This window comes from Erithacus rubecula (assembly GCF_903797595.1).
Source record: "Erithacus rubecula genome assembly, chromosome: 8".
In the NCBI taxonomy this organism is placed as follows: Eukaryota; Metazoa; Chordata; class Aves; order Passeriformes; family Muscicapidae; genus Erithacus; species Erithacus rubecula.
Genome location: NC_136659.1, coordinates 18,135,445 through 18,156,256, shown reverse-complemented (window position 1 = coordinate 18,156,256; position 20,812 = coordinate 18,135,445). Strand labels below are relative to the sequence as shown.

Here is a 20,812-nt window from a genome sequence, read left to right as displayed (position 1 = left end):
AGAAGTAATTCTGTTGATTTAAAGCTTGTTGACTTTGACTTACATGAAAGTGCCAGATCTGTAGCTAAATAAAACAGCAAGATGAAGTTTGATTGCTCCATGGATAGATTCCAGAATGCCAGTACCATATACAAATGATAGTTCTGCAGTATCCATGCAAACAAGCCATCGAATTAATACTTCTTTCAATACTTTCTACACTCTTAAAGCATCTTTTTCATAATGGGTGAGAAAAATATGTAATACTAATTCTAAATACAATGGATTGTACTAGATTGCAAAATTATTGTGAGCTAACATATGCAGAAGAGGTTGCATGTTCAGGTAGAAATACTTGGTAGATGCATTAGATAGTGCTGTGAATATGAATATGAATTAATATTCAGGGTTATTGTGCGTATTCAGGGTTATTGTACGTGGGCTGTAGAGGCAGTTCTGTACCTGTGCAGCAGCTCTCTGCCTTGAATTTCTGGACTGTCAGTAACCCAGTCATAACCCACCTGGTGATGTATTTAACCTCTCTTGACATTCCTGTGTAGAAAAAGAACACCTGGAGAAAAAAAATATATTGGACCTTTTTTTGCACACTTAAAATTGATATCATATCTGTTTATATGTTACAGAAGATAGGTTCCTGTTACAGGGTAATTCTTCCTGTAATTGAAAGGCTTTCAACTACTACCCTTCAAATTACACTTTTAGAGGTCCCTGAGAGGTGAGGATCCAATGAGGAATCTGCTTCTCCTTTCAGCTATAATGAGTTTAGATGGGAGGGAATATAGTTTATGATGGAGGATTGGTTTGTGCCCAAGTGGGAAACAAAGGATCTTTCTCTCTACGACTACTCTACATTTGAGTTAAAATAAAAGAGATTCTGAACAAGCAAAACAAGAAAGCAAGCTCACACATGGTCAAATGTGCCTCCACACCCCTCTTTACAAGCTGTTTTATACCTTGGAGCTATTGTCAGAACAAAATTGATTAGTGCTTTGTCCCATTTATCAGTCCAAATTATTACAAATATAATTTTAATTTTATTGCTATTTTTAATTCAGGATGCTGATGCCTTCCTGCAAATTAATCTTTTTCTGGCCTTACAGAGTTATTTTCAGTAGCAGCAGCTCTTGAATATTTTGCCTAAGATGCATAGAAGGTTCAGTTAGAGATACTTCTCATTGCAATTAATGTACAGTTACCATGCTGGTGTATTTTGCCTACTTTCTTAGGTGCCTTACATTCCTCGTTTCCTATTTACATGAATTGAATGCCTTCTCCCTCCATTTGCCTTTCTCTGAAGAGCACACAGCAAGTTAAGTGCTGTCTATATTTGTAAAGTTGATAAAAATAAAAAAATTATTGTGCATGTGCATCCGTGCATGGTATTACAAGAATGACTTAAAGTTCTTATGTCATTTTTATTTTTTAAGAGCCTTTGTGATTTTGCTCTTTTTTTTTTTTTTTCCAGCTGTCTGATATAATTGACATTCACATCCTGTGTTGGGGCCTCTGTGTTCTAAAATCAGATTGTTGCCAGGTTTAGTTTTGGCAGCTTGCAAGATAAATTAAGGGTTTGGCTGAGAACAGAGTGCATTGCTGGCAATGATGCTTCATCTGTTCAGTGAAGAAAGATAATGCTATTCTCTTAACTTTCTATGAAATTAGTTTTGTAAACAAAAGAATAGTGTCCCATTGTACTCTGTCCCTGTCTCTTAGCCCTCTTTCCCCTACTCAACACGTGCTTCATTCCTAAAGCAAACCAGAAGAAATACAGATTAAGATTCATAATCTTCGTACAATTTTCCCCAGCTTTTGGCCAATTACTGACTAATGCAAAAGTTAGTAATTTATATGGGAGCCATATTCCATCTTTCCAGGTAACCGTGACTTGAAATGAGCCTTCTGCCAGTATGTGTGGTGTTTTGTTTGAAGACGAGTGACAGCACATTCTCACATATGCTTGCAGCTATCTCTGGAATGTGCAGTGTAGGTGGGTTTTGCCTAGCAGCCGTCTCCCATACGTGTCGCAGCCACTGGGTGGTGCTATCCCAGAGGCGAGAGGGAATGCGAGACTGGAATGGTGGGTCTGACAAGGACTGAGAATGTAGTTCTTTAAATACCAGAAAGAACAAAAAGATGCCTTTCCCACCCTGAGATGATCCTCTGTTTGAAGTATATTTATATAACTGTCATATCTTCCACTGTCAAAAACTTCAGCAGCATCAAGAAAATAAATACTAAAAAGCTAAATTCTTTTACTAATTTAAGATCATGTTAATCCCTGTAATTTATCAAGTACACTTATCCTGTCTTAACAAATGCTTCTATTTCACAGTAGCGGTCTGTGCAGTTTAAAGGGCCACAAATTAACAGCAGGACATTAAATATACATTTGTAATAGTAATTTTTCGTTGATAGGGTATGTGACTGCTCATATGAGACACTGGAACTTAAACATTCTGGAACTAATTTTGTAGCATATACAGTTTGTTTTGTCATCTTTCAGTGGAAACTTGGTCACGTTCGCCGTGTTTTAAAATCTGTGCTTTCTAGGGGCCTTTAACTTCAAAACTGAATTAATGTATTCTGATTTAACCTAACAGTTCCCCCAACTCCTTCCATTTCTGTAATTTTTTTCTATAGCTTCTTGTGCTGCCACTACTGTAGTGTGCAACATGAATGTGCATGCTCCCATTTAGATAGAATGTATTCCTGATTATCTCTGGTTTTAGTTTATCACTGTTTCTGCTAAAGTATCAGAGAGAAAAGGAATCACATGAACTAGAAAATAGAGTCCCTTTGTAAGAATAGAGAATTTTGGTTGGAAAGATTAAGAACAACCTTGGTACATTCACCATTGAGGAGTCAGAAGCTTTTACTCACTGTCCTGACATTCGAGAATTTTTGCAGCATCACCTATAAGGGGTGGTACTGTTGGATTGCTTGGGCAAAGCACCCCTGGGGGTTTTTGAGACTCCAAGGGTTGTATTCTTAGAAAAGCTGGATCACAAGATCAAGACCTTCTACTCTTGAAACTCAAATCTCTGAGACTTTTGTTCTTCCTGTGACTCACAAACCTTTAGAACTATCAGGATAGCTCTGCTCTGCCTTAGGTCCATGCTTGAGATAGGAGAGAAAGTTGTCTTCTGCAGGGAGGGAAAGGGAAATCCTCCAGCCTTCCTACCAGAAGAGTAGAGATGCTTTGAAACATCCTTGTCCTTGCTCTGAGGATCAGTGAGTGTTTTGCTTGGCTACAGAGAAGAAATACAAAGCTAGTGTCACTACAGCAACATAATATCTAATCAATTTAGTAGCATTGGGTATTACTCATGCATTAGGGTAATGGAGTATCAATATATCATTGCTAATAAACACTTCTTGTTTGTGGTGCCCATATTTTTAAGCATAGTCTGTCAAAGAGAATCAGGATGAGAGTTTTCACAACTAGGATGAAGGGTTTGGTTAGTCGTGTTTTAATTTTTTGTCCAAAGTGGATTTTTTTTCCAGACACAAGTTATTTATAATTCACCTGTCTAAAGGTCATTTCACCTCCTCAGTATTGATTTTTAGTCTTTGTTCTTTCTGCCTTTGAGTCTCTAACTTTCAAACTTACAAACTTCAAATGAAAAGTAATTATAAATAGTGTATGTTTGTTTACCAAACCACACTAAAACAAACAACTAATAGACCATGTGCTAAGAGGGAATGTGAAAAAAATGTTTCAGGTTAGCTTTTTGCCCACTGTAAAATCACTTTAGAGAATGGCTTTTTATCATTTCTTGGTGACAAGAGTACTATCTCCAATATTAACTTGTGTATAACTGTGATAGAATGTGATTCCTTGTGACAAGTCAGAAGCTGAAGGAAAGAGATTTTCTTGCATTTCAGTCCCATGAACAGGTACTACTGGACATACATGGAGTATAATCTTGGCAAGTCGAAATCATAGGTGCTTTGCTACTGTTTCCAGTAGAACTGTGATTTGAGCTGTCATGCTTTTCATTGTGCACTCCTATTGAGCACAGGCCCTTCCTCTAGCAATAAATACTGGTGGGTCTCTTGGTTTGTGTATATCATTCACTGAAATATAGCATGTTTCCATTTGGGTTTAGTGTATTTTTTTCCTCTTAATTCCATACATCAGAATAGAACCAAAGGCTCAAATACATTTTAATTTTACTAATTTATTCCACAATAAAATCTTTTTATAATGGTACTTTTGGATTAGAATTTTCACCTTTAAGAGATCAGGAACTCTTAAGTCAAATGAATTGGAAACAAGGTCATCGTAATTACAGTATCTCTGCTTAAAAATGAATCAGAATTTATATTTTGTAAGAATTTTGATAAAGTTAATGGAAGCTGTGTATTTCATTCAGGACATACAGGCTTTCATACTTCTAACTAGTCTGTACGTTAAAAACACAAAAATAGTTTTTGCTCTGCTGCCAGTGAGTTGTATGCAAAAAGAGGCTTTAAAGCACAGCTGTGCAGTGTAACAGTCATGAACTTTACTGGGTTGCAGATGTGGGACATCAGTCAACTCAATTAATTGTAGCTTGAGTTTGGGGGGTAGAGTGATGGATTACGTTTTTGAGTTCTGCAGTTGAGCATTTTACAGTTCAGTGTTTATTTTTCTTCATGTCCACGGGACAAATGCAGTACAGATACTCATAATAGTTACTGCACAATAGCAATAGGGTCCAAAAAATTCTCTAAAATAGCCTTAAAAATGGAACTCATCTAGAAACAGAACCATCTATCAGATCAAGTTAAGTTAAGGTCCCAGTCCTGCTAAAGCTTTATAAAAAGCATAACAATTATTTACTGTTGAGAATAACTCCCTATAAATAGTGTCAGTGAAACTCTGGAATTGCACATAGCAGTAAGCTCAACAGCTGAGAATTGTCAAGTTGGATTTACCACAATTATGTTTGGTAAAGGGTGTTCCCAAAACAGAATTATGCAATTTTTCAAATCTGAGACTTCACAGATTATATTGTACTGAAAATGAGTGAGGCGGCATCATTTTTTTCTTTGTCTCCAAGTGCTTGCAAATTGAACTCTGAAAAAAGTAGAAGTGGGCAAGTTTAAGACTAGATCTTAATTAATTTACTTATTTGATTTATAATAGACCAATCTCTCTAGAACAAATCTTGAAAATAGTTTTTCTTTACCATTTTCTCAGAAGAGAGGAGATATCTTTCCCAATTTTCATATTTCTGGCCAAACTTCTCAATCCTATAATGGATATGTTTTCCCAGTAGTGAATAGTAATTAATCTTAACACTGCATTGTATATGAATTAAATTCAAAATCGATTGGTATTGGGGAAACAAGACACATCATGTAAAAGATGTTACTTTTAAGAGTAATGGTTAGTATTCACTAGTAGACTGTGGAATTTCACTGTGCACCATACATAGACTTTAAATAGGTAAATATTCAGCAAACGTTGTACCTTTTTTAATGAGTATTTACTTGACTGTTTCAATAGGCACTGTGTGCTGTAAGGTCAAACTATGTCAACGATGTCATTGGAAGCATTCAGTAGCTCTGAAGATCACATCCTAGAAGAGCATTATTTTTAAATTTACTAGTGAGTTTTGGGAACAGATAACTTTGTTGAATATTCAGATAATCTTGTTCATATGAATAGCCATAAAGTTTTTTGGTGTGTTCTTAACAAAGGATGTGCTTATATTTCCAGCTCCTTAAAAATAATTGCATTAAGGGATTAATATATCTAAAGGATAAATGTAGTGGGTGGAAAATAAATCCCAGAGTCTGCTCTAGATCTTGTATATTCATTTCAGAGTATTTTGTGCAGTCTTACTATGATTTTGTACTTTTATCTTTTTTTTTTTTAATTATTATTCCTTCCCCTTACAACAAGCTGTAAAGGCCAGTACTTTACTGAACCTGCATTCTCTATTATTATTTGACTTTTTCTTTCTTATTCCAACCTGACTTGTCTTGAGTGGTTAATTGAGCTGCCTGGATAGCAGGTCACAGTGTGTGACAAAGAAAATGTGTTTGTGGGTATTTGTATGAATGGGTATTTATTTCATTAAGAGCAGAGATCCAAATATAATTAATGTTTTGTTTTATCACGAAAGAACTGATTTTGTGCCAACTGTGATAATATACAGAAGTGCTGACATCCAAGCAGGGGCAATGGTTCATTTGAGAAGCCTTTGAGACTTCATTAAATTAGTTTTCAACATCAATAATGCCTAGATTTCAAAAATGGGAAAGTATGGGACTTTAAAAAAGTTCTGTTACCTTGTTAATACTTTTAATACTAATACTTAATACTTTTAAAAGACAGTTCTTGTCTTGAAGTTTCAAAACCTGGTTTTGACGCTATTTTCGGCCTGTCCAGCCTTAGGGTCTTGATGACTGGGGAGAGTGATAGTCATAGTGAGGTCAGAGAAAATGTTCCATAATTTTTTTCTCTGTAATTTCAGTTGCATCTTTACACCTGATTTTTTGTCAGTGAATTATTTGAGAATTTTCACTTGCTTTAGTAAGATTTTGCCCAGACTGTGTATATATGGAGCAGCTTCAGCATCAGGTCCTGAGTGATGGAATATATACCAAAAACTTTTTAAACATTGTATGGAGAATGAACATACTCTGGAAATACAAGCAAAGGGCTAGAAATCACAGTTCTTGACTTCTACTGCATTTCCTGGGTTTTTTTCCACTGATAGCAATCTACTCCCTGCTCTGCCACTGTGTTTTCCAGAACCACATGGTCATCCCTTGGCCTGTGCCCAGGAACCTCTTCATCATGTTTATAGGCTATACCATACCTGTTTTTCCTACTGTCTGTAAGTTTGGTCATGTCACAGAACTATAAGAATCACATAAGGTTAGCTTGTATGTCCTATGACCACATACTGTGCCCATGATACTTCAGGAAAGGTCTGTGTTTCAGCTGGTTGGATGAATACACATTTGGTTCAATTTGGTTTGAAAATTGGGCATGTTGCTTGAAATATCAGTTAGTACTCAAGGTTGTATAACAAAAGTTCCTTGGGCACTACCATTAACTATTTTAATTAGTACCTTAATTTACTCTTCTTTAGTAGGTAAGGATAGTAGGTATAGATACTTATATACTCTGCTATGTGCAGAGTACAGAAGACAGCTTTACCTTCATTTCTTCTCAGGTGCTGTCAGTGTCTCTGTTCTGTTTTACAGGAAACCTACTAACCTACTGTGTTAAAACAATACTTAAACGTGTCAATGATGCTTACAAGCAAAGTTTTATTTGTTACTGCAGACATGATGCTGTGTGTTTGCCAGTGTGTGCCTTCCTGATGTGGGAAGTGACCACTGGAGTGTCTGCAATGTATGCAATAGAAAGCATAACAGCACTGAACTTATACTCAGGTTCTCCAGTCCCAGTCTAGGAATGTAAAGCTTTTAATTATCTGTAAATATAATTGGTATCTACTTCATGCTAAAAGACTAAAGAAATCCTTTATCTAATTGAGAATCAGTATCAGAATTCCTCAGTTCACTATAGCATGGATTTTTAATTTCAAATAATCTGGGCCAAAAACATACATATTTTTGCTCCTGAAGCAAACATTCATAATTAGGTTATTCCCAGGTTGGCATCACTATTACCAAGCTTTTATGCTGATTAGATTCTGTTTGGTAATATGTATCTGATTTTGGAAATACTATTTGTTTTGTTTTGAATAGAAAGTAAAGTAATTTCTTTTCAGAAAAAGCAATAGTTGAAGTCTATCTGTATTGATAGTTGTGGTCTACAGACAGTATTTTAATAAATACATTCTTGTGTAAAATGTGTAGTATATGAGAAAATTGGATTCCTAGCTTTTTTAATGCACAAGATTAGCTTAAATTACTTCAGTGACTCTCAATGACTCAAACAGAGTTTTGATAGTCAGTGACCAGATTCAAATTAGTACAATAAAAAAAGTACATGTATTCATTTGTAGTTGAGCTAAAAGCTTAGTCTTACAGTAGCAGAAGATGAAAACGCATTATGGAGATAAGCAGTCAACTTCCTTTGGCCAGATAAAATGTACTGAAAGGAAAGACAGAGAAGAATCTGTGTATGTCACAGACATTGTCTGGCCCCGTACCTCTTCTGGAGTGTGAGTGCTTAGCTGTGATTAGAAGTAATGTCAATGAAATATGAATGCATTGTAGAATTTCTGACCATATTATATATCTACATGGTGTTTGAAGTAGCCCCTCTTTATCTGAACCAGAAGCATGAAAGAAATTAATAAAATATATGAGGATAAGGAAAGAGCTTGTACTTGCCCTCTATATAATAGTAATATCCCTGGTACGACATGTACAGTAAGGTGACATTGTCATTATACTTTTTCTCAGTAAGTCATTTGCGCTTCACAAACTGAATGTTGTATCAAAGCTTAATGTATTTCTTACCTGGTATGCTCCTACTTTGGGAGGAGTGATCTATTGCAGGCATAACCTAAATGAGGTTATAAATACAGTGCTGATATTGGTAATATTTGCTTGGTACTACTTACAGAACCTATCACCTGAGAATAAATGAAACACAAACCACATCAGAACATCCAGCCAGAGTGTATATATTTCCTAATTAGTACATTAAGTTAACACTGGACAAATCATTAATTCAGCCAGATCACACAGTGAGTAACTACCAGGAATGCAAATGAGAATCCAGGAATGCTGACTGGTCCTTTTTGAGATCTGAAGACCACTTCCAAAGTCCAACTTGTAAAAAACCCCACATTTCTTTCTGTGTGTGTTGTAAATACTTTCAAAACTTCTCCTGCTTGGCTTTGCATAATAGAAGAGATGCAGTTCTTTGATAATACGGTCTTTCTCACCTAGCTGAGGCATCAGTGAAGAACTGATTTTTGCAGAGATGTGAAATCATCTAAACAGCTTCAAGACAAAGGGAGGTTTGCTGAGCATTGACACTCAGTTTAACCAGTGAGTGCACAGATTTTGTGCTGCTACTTCTTTTTCCCTTGAAAACTCTTAAGACCATTTCACAAACTTCAATGTCTGAAACTTCTTAAAGCATTAAAGAGAATGCTTTAACTCTATTCTTAACTTTATTGCACATAGGAAAAAAAGAGAAACGTTAGGTCTGACTGACTCCTCCACTGACACAATGAATCCCAGAGACCTTAGTCTGTGATCCAGGCGCATAGTTAGGAACCTTATTTGTTCAGATGAGCAGTGCCATTGAACTGAAGTACATGTGAGTAAAATTAAACATATACATGTTTAAAAGATTAATCCTAACTTTAACTATTAACATCTTTCCCCTCTTTCCAAAAAAACCCCCCAAAACAAAATCTCCAAAACCTGACAGTTTTGAGAGTGTTTTATATTACTTAGCTGGTCCATTTTATGGACTTGGATTTAATGTAGGTAGCATTTGGTCTACAGGGATGTCATTGTATTTTGTCTAAAGTTTTGACCATGTAATTGGTGTGAAGCTAGACTACTGAAAAGCACAATGCAATCTTTCAACTTTTAACCTATTTAATCTTTCAAGGAACCCATGGCAGTTCAAGCTGCCTATTTTATTATCTATAAACCTTTATTCTTCAAATATTGATGCTTTTAATGAAGTGGATTAACATTTATTAAGCATTATTTTTTATGTGTTAAGCTATAAATTACCTTGTAAATGAAAATCAAATGCAGGGGTGAGTACCAAATTTTACTGACTGAACACTATGCTAACCCTGGGTGAAACATTTCTTATTATGTAGGCTGATTTTCAAACTACATTCATTCTGTTCATTAGTTTTAATGGCTTAGACATGTTAAAGATTGGTAGTTATTTTTTCTGGACATGAGCTACATGAGATGAGTAATTCAGAAACTTTTGTTGAAGTATCATTTTGTGTTTCAGCTGAAAAAGAAAATCCTAGGTTTTTTGGTTTTTGGTTTTTTTTGGTTTTTTTTTTATGGATTCAATCAAATGCTACAAGTAATTACATAGGAATTCACTTGACACTTGAAATAAGCACTGCTAAGAATCCATTCTTAGAAGAAAGTCACTACTGAATAAAGGAACATTAGGTTAAAGCATTTTTATTTTTAAGTGGGCACTAATTACTTTGGGCTGTTTTTTTTCTTTTGTGAAATCATTAAAGATTTGTGATTAATTAAAATGTTTATTTATTTGCTTGGCTTACCAGATCAGAAATGTTTTGTTTTAGTTTTGCATGAGAAACTAAGGGAGACCTCAGGGGTATTAATTATGAACCCTAGAAACCTAATGCCAGCAGTGAGTGTGGTGAACCTTGAGCAGCTATAGAACCATTCTAAATTTTATTTTGTTATTGGAGTTTTTTAAGTTGCTACAAAATGCAACAAAATCTTAGTCATTTAAAAAAGTCTGATTCCAAGTCCTTTCTTCTCCCAACTCCCCTCTTTTATCATGTGTTGTCAGTTCTTCGGTGCAAGGCTTTCAAGTTTGACTTGCTAATCTGAAACCTAGCCAAAAACAACCTTTCCAAGCTATTTTAGAAAAAAAGGCCCAAAGAGTAATTTCTAACATACAAAACTAGCAAAATTGCAAGGGAGAGAAAAATTATTTCGCCTTTACTTGTTCATTAAAATCCTCATTTTAACTTTGAAGAGATACATGTATTTACAGTACGTACCATCCATGTGCATGGATATGTAAGATTTCCCAAACAGTTGTGGTTCTCATTAGCCTAAAGCAGTTTCCAAAATAGTGGACAGACCTTGTGTTCTGGACCAAGATTTAAACTGTCAGGTAGCGTATGATGTTAGATCTGGAAATGACTTGCCAGTTTTACAGTATTGTCTCAATACCAGTTCCAGCAGCTTAAAAAATCAATACTTCTTTAAATTAATTCAGAATGTTCGAAGGAAGAGTGCTGTGTGTTTGAGTGCTGGCCCCCAGATTATTTTCGGGGGTTTGGTATTTTTCTTGTTCAGAGGAAAGCAAGAGCAAAAGTTCCTTTCAGTGTTACAGTGGACGTTGGATTTGTTCTGCTCTCTTAAGGAATTATTACCAGCATTTGGGTTTCTTTGCCAGCGATTTGGCCTTGGTTTTTGTGCCTCCTTACTAGTTATGTAATACACAGTTTAGCAAAACTCTGAAGACTGTTTAGAGTTACTGCCTTTCTGTAAAGCTAACAGCTAAACACCAGAGTTGATGCAAACAACTCATTTAGCATCTGAAAGAAGTGTTAACACTTTATTTACATTTAAATTAAAATAGACACTTATTTATGTGTTCTGGTTCTGAAAGGTGTGTGGTACATCTGCAGAGGCCTATTGTTTATTCATGCTGTAAATCCTTTGAAATGTGTTAAAATGCTTCCCACTCATTATAAAAATCCTGCCACCCATGGATTAGGGCTTTGATGTCACCAATCCTGCTTCAAAGGGTTCTTTCAATGCTATTAATCACAGTTTAGCCTCTGAAGATATAGCCAGAGAAAACATTTGGACATCTTGTGCTAGACTTGCTAAAACTTTGAAATATACAGAGTGTCTTGCATATGCAAGTCCGATATCACTTCCTCTCTCTTCTAGGCTTTATTTTAAAAAGCTATTTTGTGATGACTTTGGCTTTCTGCAAGTACAGAAGAAAAAGTTTAGGACACATTGTACGTTACATTTTTAAAAAGGCACTTTCACTTGACACCACAATTTATTTTTGCCTGGGAAATTGAGTCAGTGTTTAAAAACCCTGAGTTACAATAAGATTGAGAATTATATGTCAAAAGGTCAAAAAATGGTACCATCTTATCATTTTCTCATCTCTCTTGTTAGTTTTGAGTTTAAAATACTGTCTTAACACTTGAGGATCCATGTGATTTCATAGAAACAAGATTGATTCTGTAGTCTTTTTACTCTTTGAAATCTCTCAATGAGTCACAGAGAAATTGATTACTAGTGATTGAGCTGTATGCCTTTGTGCTGTCGTTGTTTTCATCAGCTCAGTAGCTAAGGTCAGTGACATACCACCTTATTACTGACTTTTTTCTCCCCTCTAAATCAACACTGCACTCTGTCATGCCTATGCTGAATGCTCTGCAGGCACAATTGGTAATGAGAGGGGTGTGGAAGAAGTGTGGTGGTGTCTGCTATTTTTAGTACTATTGTACAAACTGATTTTACACAGTACAAAATTTTCCCTTCCAAGCTTCTTGAATAGCTTTTGCAGTATGAATATCTTTCTTTTTGAACAGGGAATTTGGCACAAGCAAGAGCCAGAGTGACAGCAGCATCTCGGTCTTTGCCTCCGCAGCTCAGTGCTGGGCGTATCAAGGTTAGTAGTGTTCCCTTTGAGGACAGGCAGTTGTTTATAAAATACGACAGTGAGACTGTGAACACAATACTGAGCTGATGTGGGTATAGAGTGAGTTTATTACCAAATGAGAGTCTGCCATTACTATCTAACATGCACCTTGTTTTGGAGTATGGTTTCCAGTTTTAGTGATGAACCTATTGTAGAATTCAGTGAAGAATCAGTTTACTACTGATTAGTCTTTAAACCTTTTGAGTGAAATCTGTTACATGTATATCAATAGTCCTCTTTATTCCAAAGGGTTCAAGGTTTTCCTCTGAGAATTTTAACCAAGAAAAAGGTCTTACTGGGTAAAATTTAAATTTTGTGTTTAACTTTTAACTTCATGTATTTCATATTTAAGTATGAAAGGCAAAATATTTTTTTAAAAAATATGTTTATTATTTATTAACTTTGGAAGTGAAAAAAACAGGAGATATTTGTGACTGGTAGATAACTGGAAAAGAATGACTCAGCAAAACCACTATTCTGTGAAAAGAACTGTAGAATTTAAATGCTGCTGAATTTTGCCATGAATGCAGGTAGCATAACTGCAAAATGATGGGATAATTTTATGGCAATTAGTAGGATTACAAGTGAGTACACTTAATTTGTGAGGAAACCTGTTGTCCCTTGAAACTGATGGTATGTACACCCCCTCCCTGCTTCCTAAGGGGTACTTATTAGAGTTAGTTAAGGTTTGAGGGTTTGGGGTTTTTCTTCAAAGAAAACAGTAATAAATTTTTAAAACCAGTGTAGTAACAGCAACTTTTCAAAAGGCTACAAAATTTTATGTTTTGGGGTTTCTATTTCTTCTTGTTATCTTCTGATATTTGGAACTCATCCTCAAACATCATTGTGGTGATTTATGTCATCCAGATGTCTGTATCCTTCACTGTACCTGCAAATACAGATGTGGATTTCAGACTATTATTTCCTGTCTGGTGTAAATGCTTCCAGTGCTGAAGGATGGACTTTCCAATTTTCTTGTGTTACATGCACATTATCTTCTACATCCAGCTATATTCAGCACAAGCTTTCTAAGCATGCATTTTATTGATACAGCAGGATTGTGATAGAGCAGTTCAGTTCTAGAGCTTCAGTAAATACAGTCAGTTAACAAGTACTGTTTAAGTGGCCTTTACTCATCCTTCATATTTTTTAAAAGGAGCTAAAAGAAAAGACATGCAGAAGTGCAACACTATTCAGAAAATGTTAATTTAAATACTTGTTAGATAAAAAACGATATCTGATAATTTTGTGAAGTACCTAATTAAAACAACTTCAGGAAACATATTTTAAATTATTCTTTTAGAATTTGTTTACAAAAATCCAAACATATTAATTTTGTTTGGAAGTTTGGAAAATTTTTATCATTATCAAATTTAAAAGGGTTTTTGCTTAACAGATTTTTTGATTTTACAGTATTTCATACCATGCCAGCAGCAGGTGTGGTCAATATGTGGAAAGTCATAATTTTGGGTGACTTCATAAGGTGACATGATGTCATAAATCGTTATTTTAATATTGTTTCAAAGCTATTAGAAGGAATCTTTTTTAGTGATGAAACAGTTTGGCTTTTGTAGGTCAGGCTGTTTTCCATTACAGTTATTATTATATAAATTCTTATTGTAGGTCACTATAGCTGTCATGTAAAAATGTGAGTTAATAGTTGAAATATCTTCAATTTTGTTTAAAAAAAGTAGCTAGTGATTTAAAATACAAAGTATCATGACATTCTTATTCTTATGTCATGACATTCTTCTTATGTTCTGTCATTTTCTAGCAAGCCAGTTGTGAAAAAGCCTATTGGCTATTGTACATGAGGTTGTTGCCCTACCATAAAATTGTGTGGCTTCATAGACAAGCAACGTTGTACCTTAACAAGAGAAAACTTATTTAAAAGTCTTACAAGAAAATCCCCTCAGCTTCAGGGTCTATCAGAATTTTTCTAATGAAAACTTCAAACATTCCTTGTCAAAAAGATTTGGGAATTGATTCTAGTTTTTACATATTGCAAGATCTGAATTTATAACTTCATTCATAGGCAAAGAAATCTAAAAATACTGCTTTCAACCTAATTTTCTGAGAAAAAGTGTTTTACATCTCCTCTGTGAGTGTTTCTGACCATCTGTCTTTTCATTCATTCATTCATTTCCTTTACTGCCCCAAAAAAACCTCAAAACAAAACTCTTTTGAACCCAGCAGCCTGTTGTAAACCATATTTGATAAAGTGGCAGTCCCAAGATGTTAAGATTCCACAGTTTTCGTGAAAATAACTAGCTGTGAAAAGGAGATGATACTGGCCTTTATTGACCAGCAGATATATGAGACACGAATATGAGAGGTTGTGAGTGATCAATATCCAACAGCAGAATCACTGCATCTCTGGTTTTCTAGGCAGAGAAGAACCCTATTTACAACCTCAAATTCATTGTCATTTGGACTCAGATCAGTCTTCAAACTGTTTGCTTTTGTTCTTTATTTGATCTTATTTATAATAAATTGTGTGTCTTTTAACATTAAATACTACCAGTTATTCTGAACTTACTGTCAGTGTTCACTCTTACAGCTTTTGTCTTCTACCTGACATTTACTAGAGATTTAGATAACAATCTTCAGAAACTAGGTGTCTTGCAAAGATAATCTTGCAACATTCCCATATCCTTCCCCATGGACATGCCTGCTTTTTTGATTAGGTCATTGATGTTTGCTTTGTCACATAACCTCTTAAGATGCTTGATGTTACCTGTGCTGATAAGGCATTTTTCCTGGAGTATATTACAGTGTTCTGTTAACAAACTCCATCTCTCTTTGTTAATTCTTTTTTTATTCTTCTCCCCCTGTGTTAGAGATATGTACCAATACATGTATGCCACTCTGAGCAAGAAATCTTGACCTCACTAGATTTCTTTTGATTTCTTCCCAACACAAAATCCATTTTTTGATCTATTATTACTTAGCACTTCATTTCCTTTATATTTTGCATGCAGTCTCCTAAATACCTCCTGAAGGTAAGAGTCTCAGTTACTTTATTGGGAACTGTAATCTTTCGGCAATTATTTTAGTGTCCAGAAGAGTGTTCTTAAGTCAATGAGTGTTGGAAATGATTGTATGGAGCAAAGTCTGGGAAGTGTAACACAGGTGCTGACAACAGCATTATCTGGTTTATACAAATACCACCTGGTCAGAGCAGATGGTAAACTGCCACAAAGCAAGTGAATTCTGAAATGCTGTTAATGCTCCATGCAAACAGGATGCTGGTTAATTTTCTTTAATTTTGTTGAGCTGTAATGCAGCAACGCAATCTGCTTGTTATGGGTAACCACAGTTATACTCATTCATAAATTCTGGTTTCATTTTGATAAGAACAGCTGTACTAACAATATAACTAAAATCTACAAGGAGCAGTATGTTCACTGTCCATGTATATTCTCTAAAAATAACTCTTCAGCAATGCTGAAAAAGTGATTTGCTATGGCAGTTTAGCAGAATAAGATTGCCAAGATTCTTCACATCAAAATGGCAGTATGAAGTAATTCATAGCAGCCATAGTGGGAGAAAGGAGCAGACTTACATGTTATGAGACTACCTGCTTCGTTTGCCACTTATAATCCTACAGCATTTATCCCATACATGAGCAAAATGAGTCAGTTCAATTTACTTCCTGGCTATTGTAAATATGGTAACTCTTCTTATAGATAGAAGTCGTGTTGGAGTTCATTGTACTGGCAATAAGAGCATTAGAAATCAACTCCTAAGGTATTGCAACTTGACAGCTATTTCACTGGCTGAGTATTATGCTATCATTAATCTGGAGTGCTCTTACACTATGAAAAAAAATTCAAAATGCTTAGAGGCCTCTCTGAAATCAGTGTGTGTCCTGCATCTGTTAGAAGCTGGCCTTGCTATCTCTGATAAAGTACCCTGAAGTACTCACACCTGAAAGAATGACTATAACAAAAACTGAACCCAGCTTTCATGGACAAGGTGGGGTGGGTCTGCAGTGTTTCTGGAACAGTCCTAACATCAGACTTTTGTCTTCCAGGTTGACACAATGGAAGTTATGCGGCATCCTGAGGAAACAACTAATATGAAGCGGCAAACTATGGCTTCCTATTTTAGGGTACAAAAATTAAAATGAAATCAAGCATTTTGATAATAAGAGCAATAGATATATCTAAAATATTTGTGGGATAGTAAGATCAAAGATAAATGTAAGAGAAATTTTTTGTTCTGTTACAAGGCCTCTGTAGATTCATAAACTTTTTTTGCTTTTTTATCTTTGTTTCCTCATACTTGTATTTTTATGATTTCATTGATTATGTTGATAACAGAATCTAGACCCAAGACTATTTTCTGTCTAAAATGCCAGAGGTTTAGAACAGGTCTCATTATAAACAGAACACCAATTTTAGACAAACAAAATGGATGCTATCACTAAAGGCTTTATGTTTTTTCACAAGCTGTGAGGCATACATACCTTTAAAGATTAAGACATTTCTTTTATGCTAATAAGTGAAAAACAGTCCATCTTTGGGAAGTGCTATTGTAAATAATACAGATTGCCATTTTATCAGTAGTAATCCTGTCTGAGGTAATGCATATTCTGCATGTGTATTTAAATCAAACAAACAGAAAAAGGGCATTAAGAATGTTGGAACTGAAAGCTTAGGAGTCAAGAAAGTGCTAGTCCAATACTCTTGGTTACTCTTTTTTCTTGCAGTCATTGCAGAGTGGGTAAGTTTTCAACAGTTGGTCCTTGGGCTGCACTTGTACCATGAAGAATAGGGAAGTTCACAATGTTGTGTAAGCTAATATGAGTTAAAGCTTCAAGCTGTGTAGGAATATCTATTCAATTTGTTTTGTAGAATAGTGTAAGGAAGGGTCTGGTGTATCCTGAGATGTCACCCTGGTGTGAAGAGTGCAAGGACATACATTCAGACTTGTCATGCAGGTGTGCACTTAGAGTGCTCTTGCACAGAACCTACAGCTCTGTAGGAACTGTAAAAAGCAAAAGAAGTGTAATGGGGGAGAGAGTGTGGAAGTAGACCATAATACATATGCACTCTGTAGCAATGTGACAACAATCAGCTTGGAATTGTATGTGATTTTGAGACACATGGGTATATGAGATTGAACACAGTTTGCAACATACACGTCATACCACAGCTTAATGAGGTGAGTAGGGAGCAGGAGTATCAGTATTCAGAGGAGTCATTGGAAAAAAGATATATATGATCTGATCAAACTTTTTCATTTCAGTTTAAAATGAAATGGAGTAAATTGTTTTGTGTGTCTAGGGTGGATAGGAAAAGAAGTAATGGACCTACATTTCAGTGGCAAGATTTATGTTAGATGCTAAGAACTTTATATATGTATATATAGCAGTTCAACAGATTTCTAGGGAGACTGTGCAGTTTATAGTCTCAGTGATTCTGAAAAATTATTAAGAGATGTACCTGAAATATTAAAGATATATCTATTGTTCTCTGTGGACAGAGAACTGAACTGATGACTTCCTACAACCCTTTCCCCATGATTTGCTGTGAATTTCAGTGATTGTTTCATGGCAAAGCTTCTGTTTCTGTTGGGGATATTTGATCACTCGAATGTGTCTACAGTAGAATTATAGTAAGGACAGTTTTCAATTTATATATTTTTTTAAATGGACATTCTTCAACTATGGAAATGTGATATAAGGAGAAGAGAAAGATGGAAGAAGTAAGAAATCAGATTCAGAATATTAAAATTTTTTTTACAACTGAAAATTTCTAATAGGTTTTATGTTTCAGCTGAAATCTTAAGAATTAATAAAAAGGCAATGAAGATAACTATTACAGATTAAAATATAACCAAGCATTACAAACTGTTTATAAATATGAATGTCTTGTTTAAGTAGTTCCGTTGCAGTTTTTTGTCAAGTATGTGCATCTTCTTCATTTTCCTCACTAGTATTCCCTGATGGATCTTTTATCCAAAATGGTTGTTGGACAGCCTCACTTCATCCGCTGCATTAAACCTAACGATGACCGAGAAGCACTGATGTTTTCTCATGAGAGAGTTCTGCTGCAGCTGCGATACACTGGAATTCTGGAAACTGTCAAAATACGTCAAAAAGGGTATTCTCACCGCATCCTCTTTGAAGAGTTTGTGAAAAGGTAAGACTTGTATAATAGGGCTGTTTTTCTAATATTCTATTCAGTAAGATATATTCTATGTTTAAGTACAGAAAGTTCTATGAATGTTGTTCATAGATGTGTGGTCTGAATCTCTAATGAGAACAGGGACTTTCAGAGATAAAGACTACAAGACATATCTGATCTCTAATGGAGAGCAGTACAAAACCTGCAGTGAACACAAGTAGCAAGCCTGTCCCCATGGTTCCGTCTGTAGAGGTAACAAGTGAAAATTATGCATCCTCCTCAGATAATTCAAGGATTTTTTAAGGTTAGTGATCTTCAGCCATCATGTGAAGAATGTGCACATTTAAGAATGAACTGATATACAAGCTTCAGATTTAGCTTTGCGGAGTCATTTACCTTACAGATATCATGATTTATAATCATAACTCTGTTCACCCTAACCCTTCTCATGGGCGCTATTACTGGCTTTAATACATATTCTCAATCTCAAAAAGTCATAAATTTTATTCAGAAAGTGCTTTATGATGTCAATATGGCTACATGATAATTATGGTTTCCTCTATATTCTAAATGTGGGTTTGTGTACTATTTACTGTTTTTCAGTGCGTAGGATTGGCAGCTCAACAATAAGCAGTAGCACTACCATTAACCATTTAGGCAACAGTGAGAACATTTTTTGAACTGGAGGTTGCTTATCCAGACAATATAGAATTAATGAATCTACTGTGAGTCATTAGTCTCACATCAGTGCCTGATAAAGTTACAAAGAAGATTATTCTGAGAGGTATTGAAAAACACCTGAAAGATAATGCAGTCATTGGTCACAGCTTGCACAGTTTCATGAAAATAAAGTCTTTATTATCAAACCTGAAATCCTTTTATGACACAGTAACCCACCTAGCTGATCAAGGGAAGCTACTTGATATAATCTTCGGATTTCAGTGAAGCTGTTGATACTGTCCTTCACAGGTTCCTTCAGGACAAAATGTCCAGCACACAGCTGGATAAACATATCAGTGGGTGAGCATCTGGCCCACAGTTTGGGCACAAAAGGGTTATAGTGAATGAAGTGACTTCAGATTGGTGTCCAGTCATCCATGGGGTTCCACAGGATTCCATCCTCAGCTGTGTGCTCCTCAGCATCCTCATTAATGGCTTGGATGCAGGCTGGAAGTGATACTAAGCAAGTTCACAGATGATGCAAAACTGGGAAGAGCTTCTGCATCCCTCAAAGGCAGGGAGGCCCTGCAGAGAGACCTGGAAAAATCAGAGGGCTGGGCAATCACCAACCACATCAAGTTCAGCAAGAGAAAGTGCCAGGTTCTGCACCTGGGATTGGACAACCCTGGATGTACAGACAGACTGGGGAATGAGGTGCTGGAGAGCAGTGGCACAGAGAGGGACCTGGGGGTCCTGGTCACCTGTCACTGGCGAGTTGAATGTGAGCCAGCAGTGCCCTGGCAGCCAGGAGGGTCAGCTGTGTCTGGGGGCATCAGCACAGCATGGCCAGAAAGGAAGGGAGGGATTGTCCTGCTCTGCTCTGCTCTGCTCTGGGGTGTCCTCACCTCCAGCCTTGTGTGCAGTTTTGGCCACCACAAATATAAGGCATTAAAACTATAGAGAAGTGTCCAAAGAATCCCAATGAAGATGGTGAAAGCCTTGAAGGGGAGCTGTGTGAGGAGCAGCTGAGGTCACTGGGTCTTTCAGCCTGGAGGAGACTGAGGAGAGACCTCCCTGCAGTCACAGCTTCTTGGGAGGGGAAGAGGAGGGGCAGCACTGATTCTGGTGACCAGTGACAGGACCCAAGGGAATGGCCTAAGGCTTTGTCAGGGAAAGTTGAGGTTGGATATCAGAAAAGGTTCTTCATCAAAGGATGGTCAGGCACTGAAAGAGACTCCCTGTGGAAGGGGTCACAGCACCAAGGCTGACAGAGTTCAGCATCACTTGGACAATACTCTCAGGCACAGGCTGTGACTCTTGAGGATAGTTCTCTGGTGGGCCAGGAGTTGCACTTTATGATTCTTGTGGGTCCCTTCCAACTCAGTATATTTAATGATTCTGTGATATGCTAAAGGGAAAACTTTCACAGTCCTTTCTAAAATCCAGAGATAGTGTAGATTTATGCTTGTAAACTAGTCACTTGGGCTTGGAAATCTGTAGTCCATTCAGATATCTTGAATGATAAACTACAGCTTAATCATTCATTCTGAAAAACTGATTTTCCTTACTTATATTAGTACACCAAATGAATATGTAACAGGAAAAGACTACAGATTATATATCCCAGGAAGGATAACTAATGTGTTTGTTTGTCCATCAAGGCAATTTAATTTTCAGA

The 20,812-nt window shown here is 36.1% G+C and overlaps 1 protein-coding gene across 1 annotated transcript in view; it reads left to right on the top strand.

The window, feature by feature from the left end:
- Window positions 1-20,812, top strand: part of MYO3B (myosin IIIB) — a 184,181-nt gene that overhangs the window by 95,292 nt on the left and 68,077 nt on the right. Inside the window, exons 25-27 of the mRNA XM_079310943.1 lie at window positions 12,231-12,310; window positions 16,377-16,454; window positions 18,284-18,489. Coding sequence (XP_079167069.1) covers window positions 12,231-12,310; window positions 16,377-16,454; window positions 18,284-18,489 — 364 coding nt within the window. The remainder of the gene's footprint in view (window positions 1-12,230; window positions 12,311-16,376; window positions 16,455-18,283; window positions 18,490-20,812) is intronic.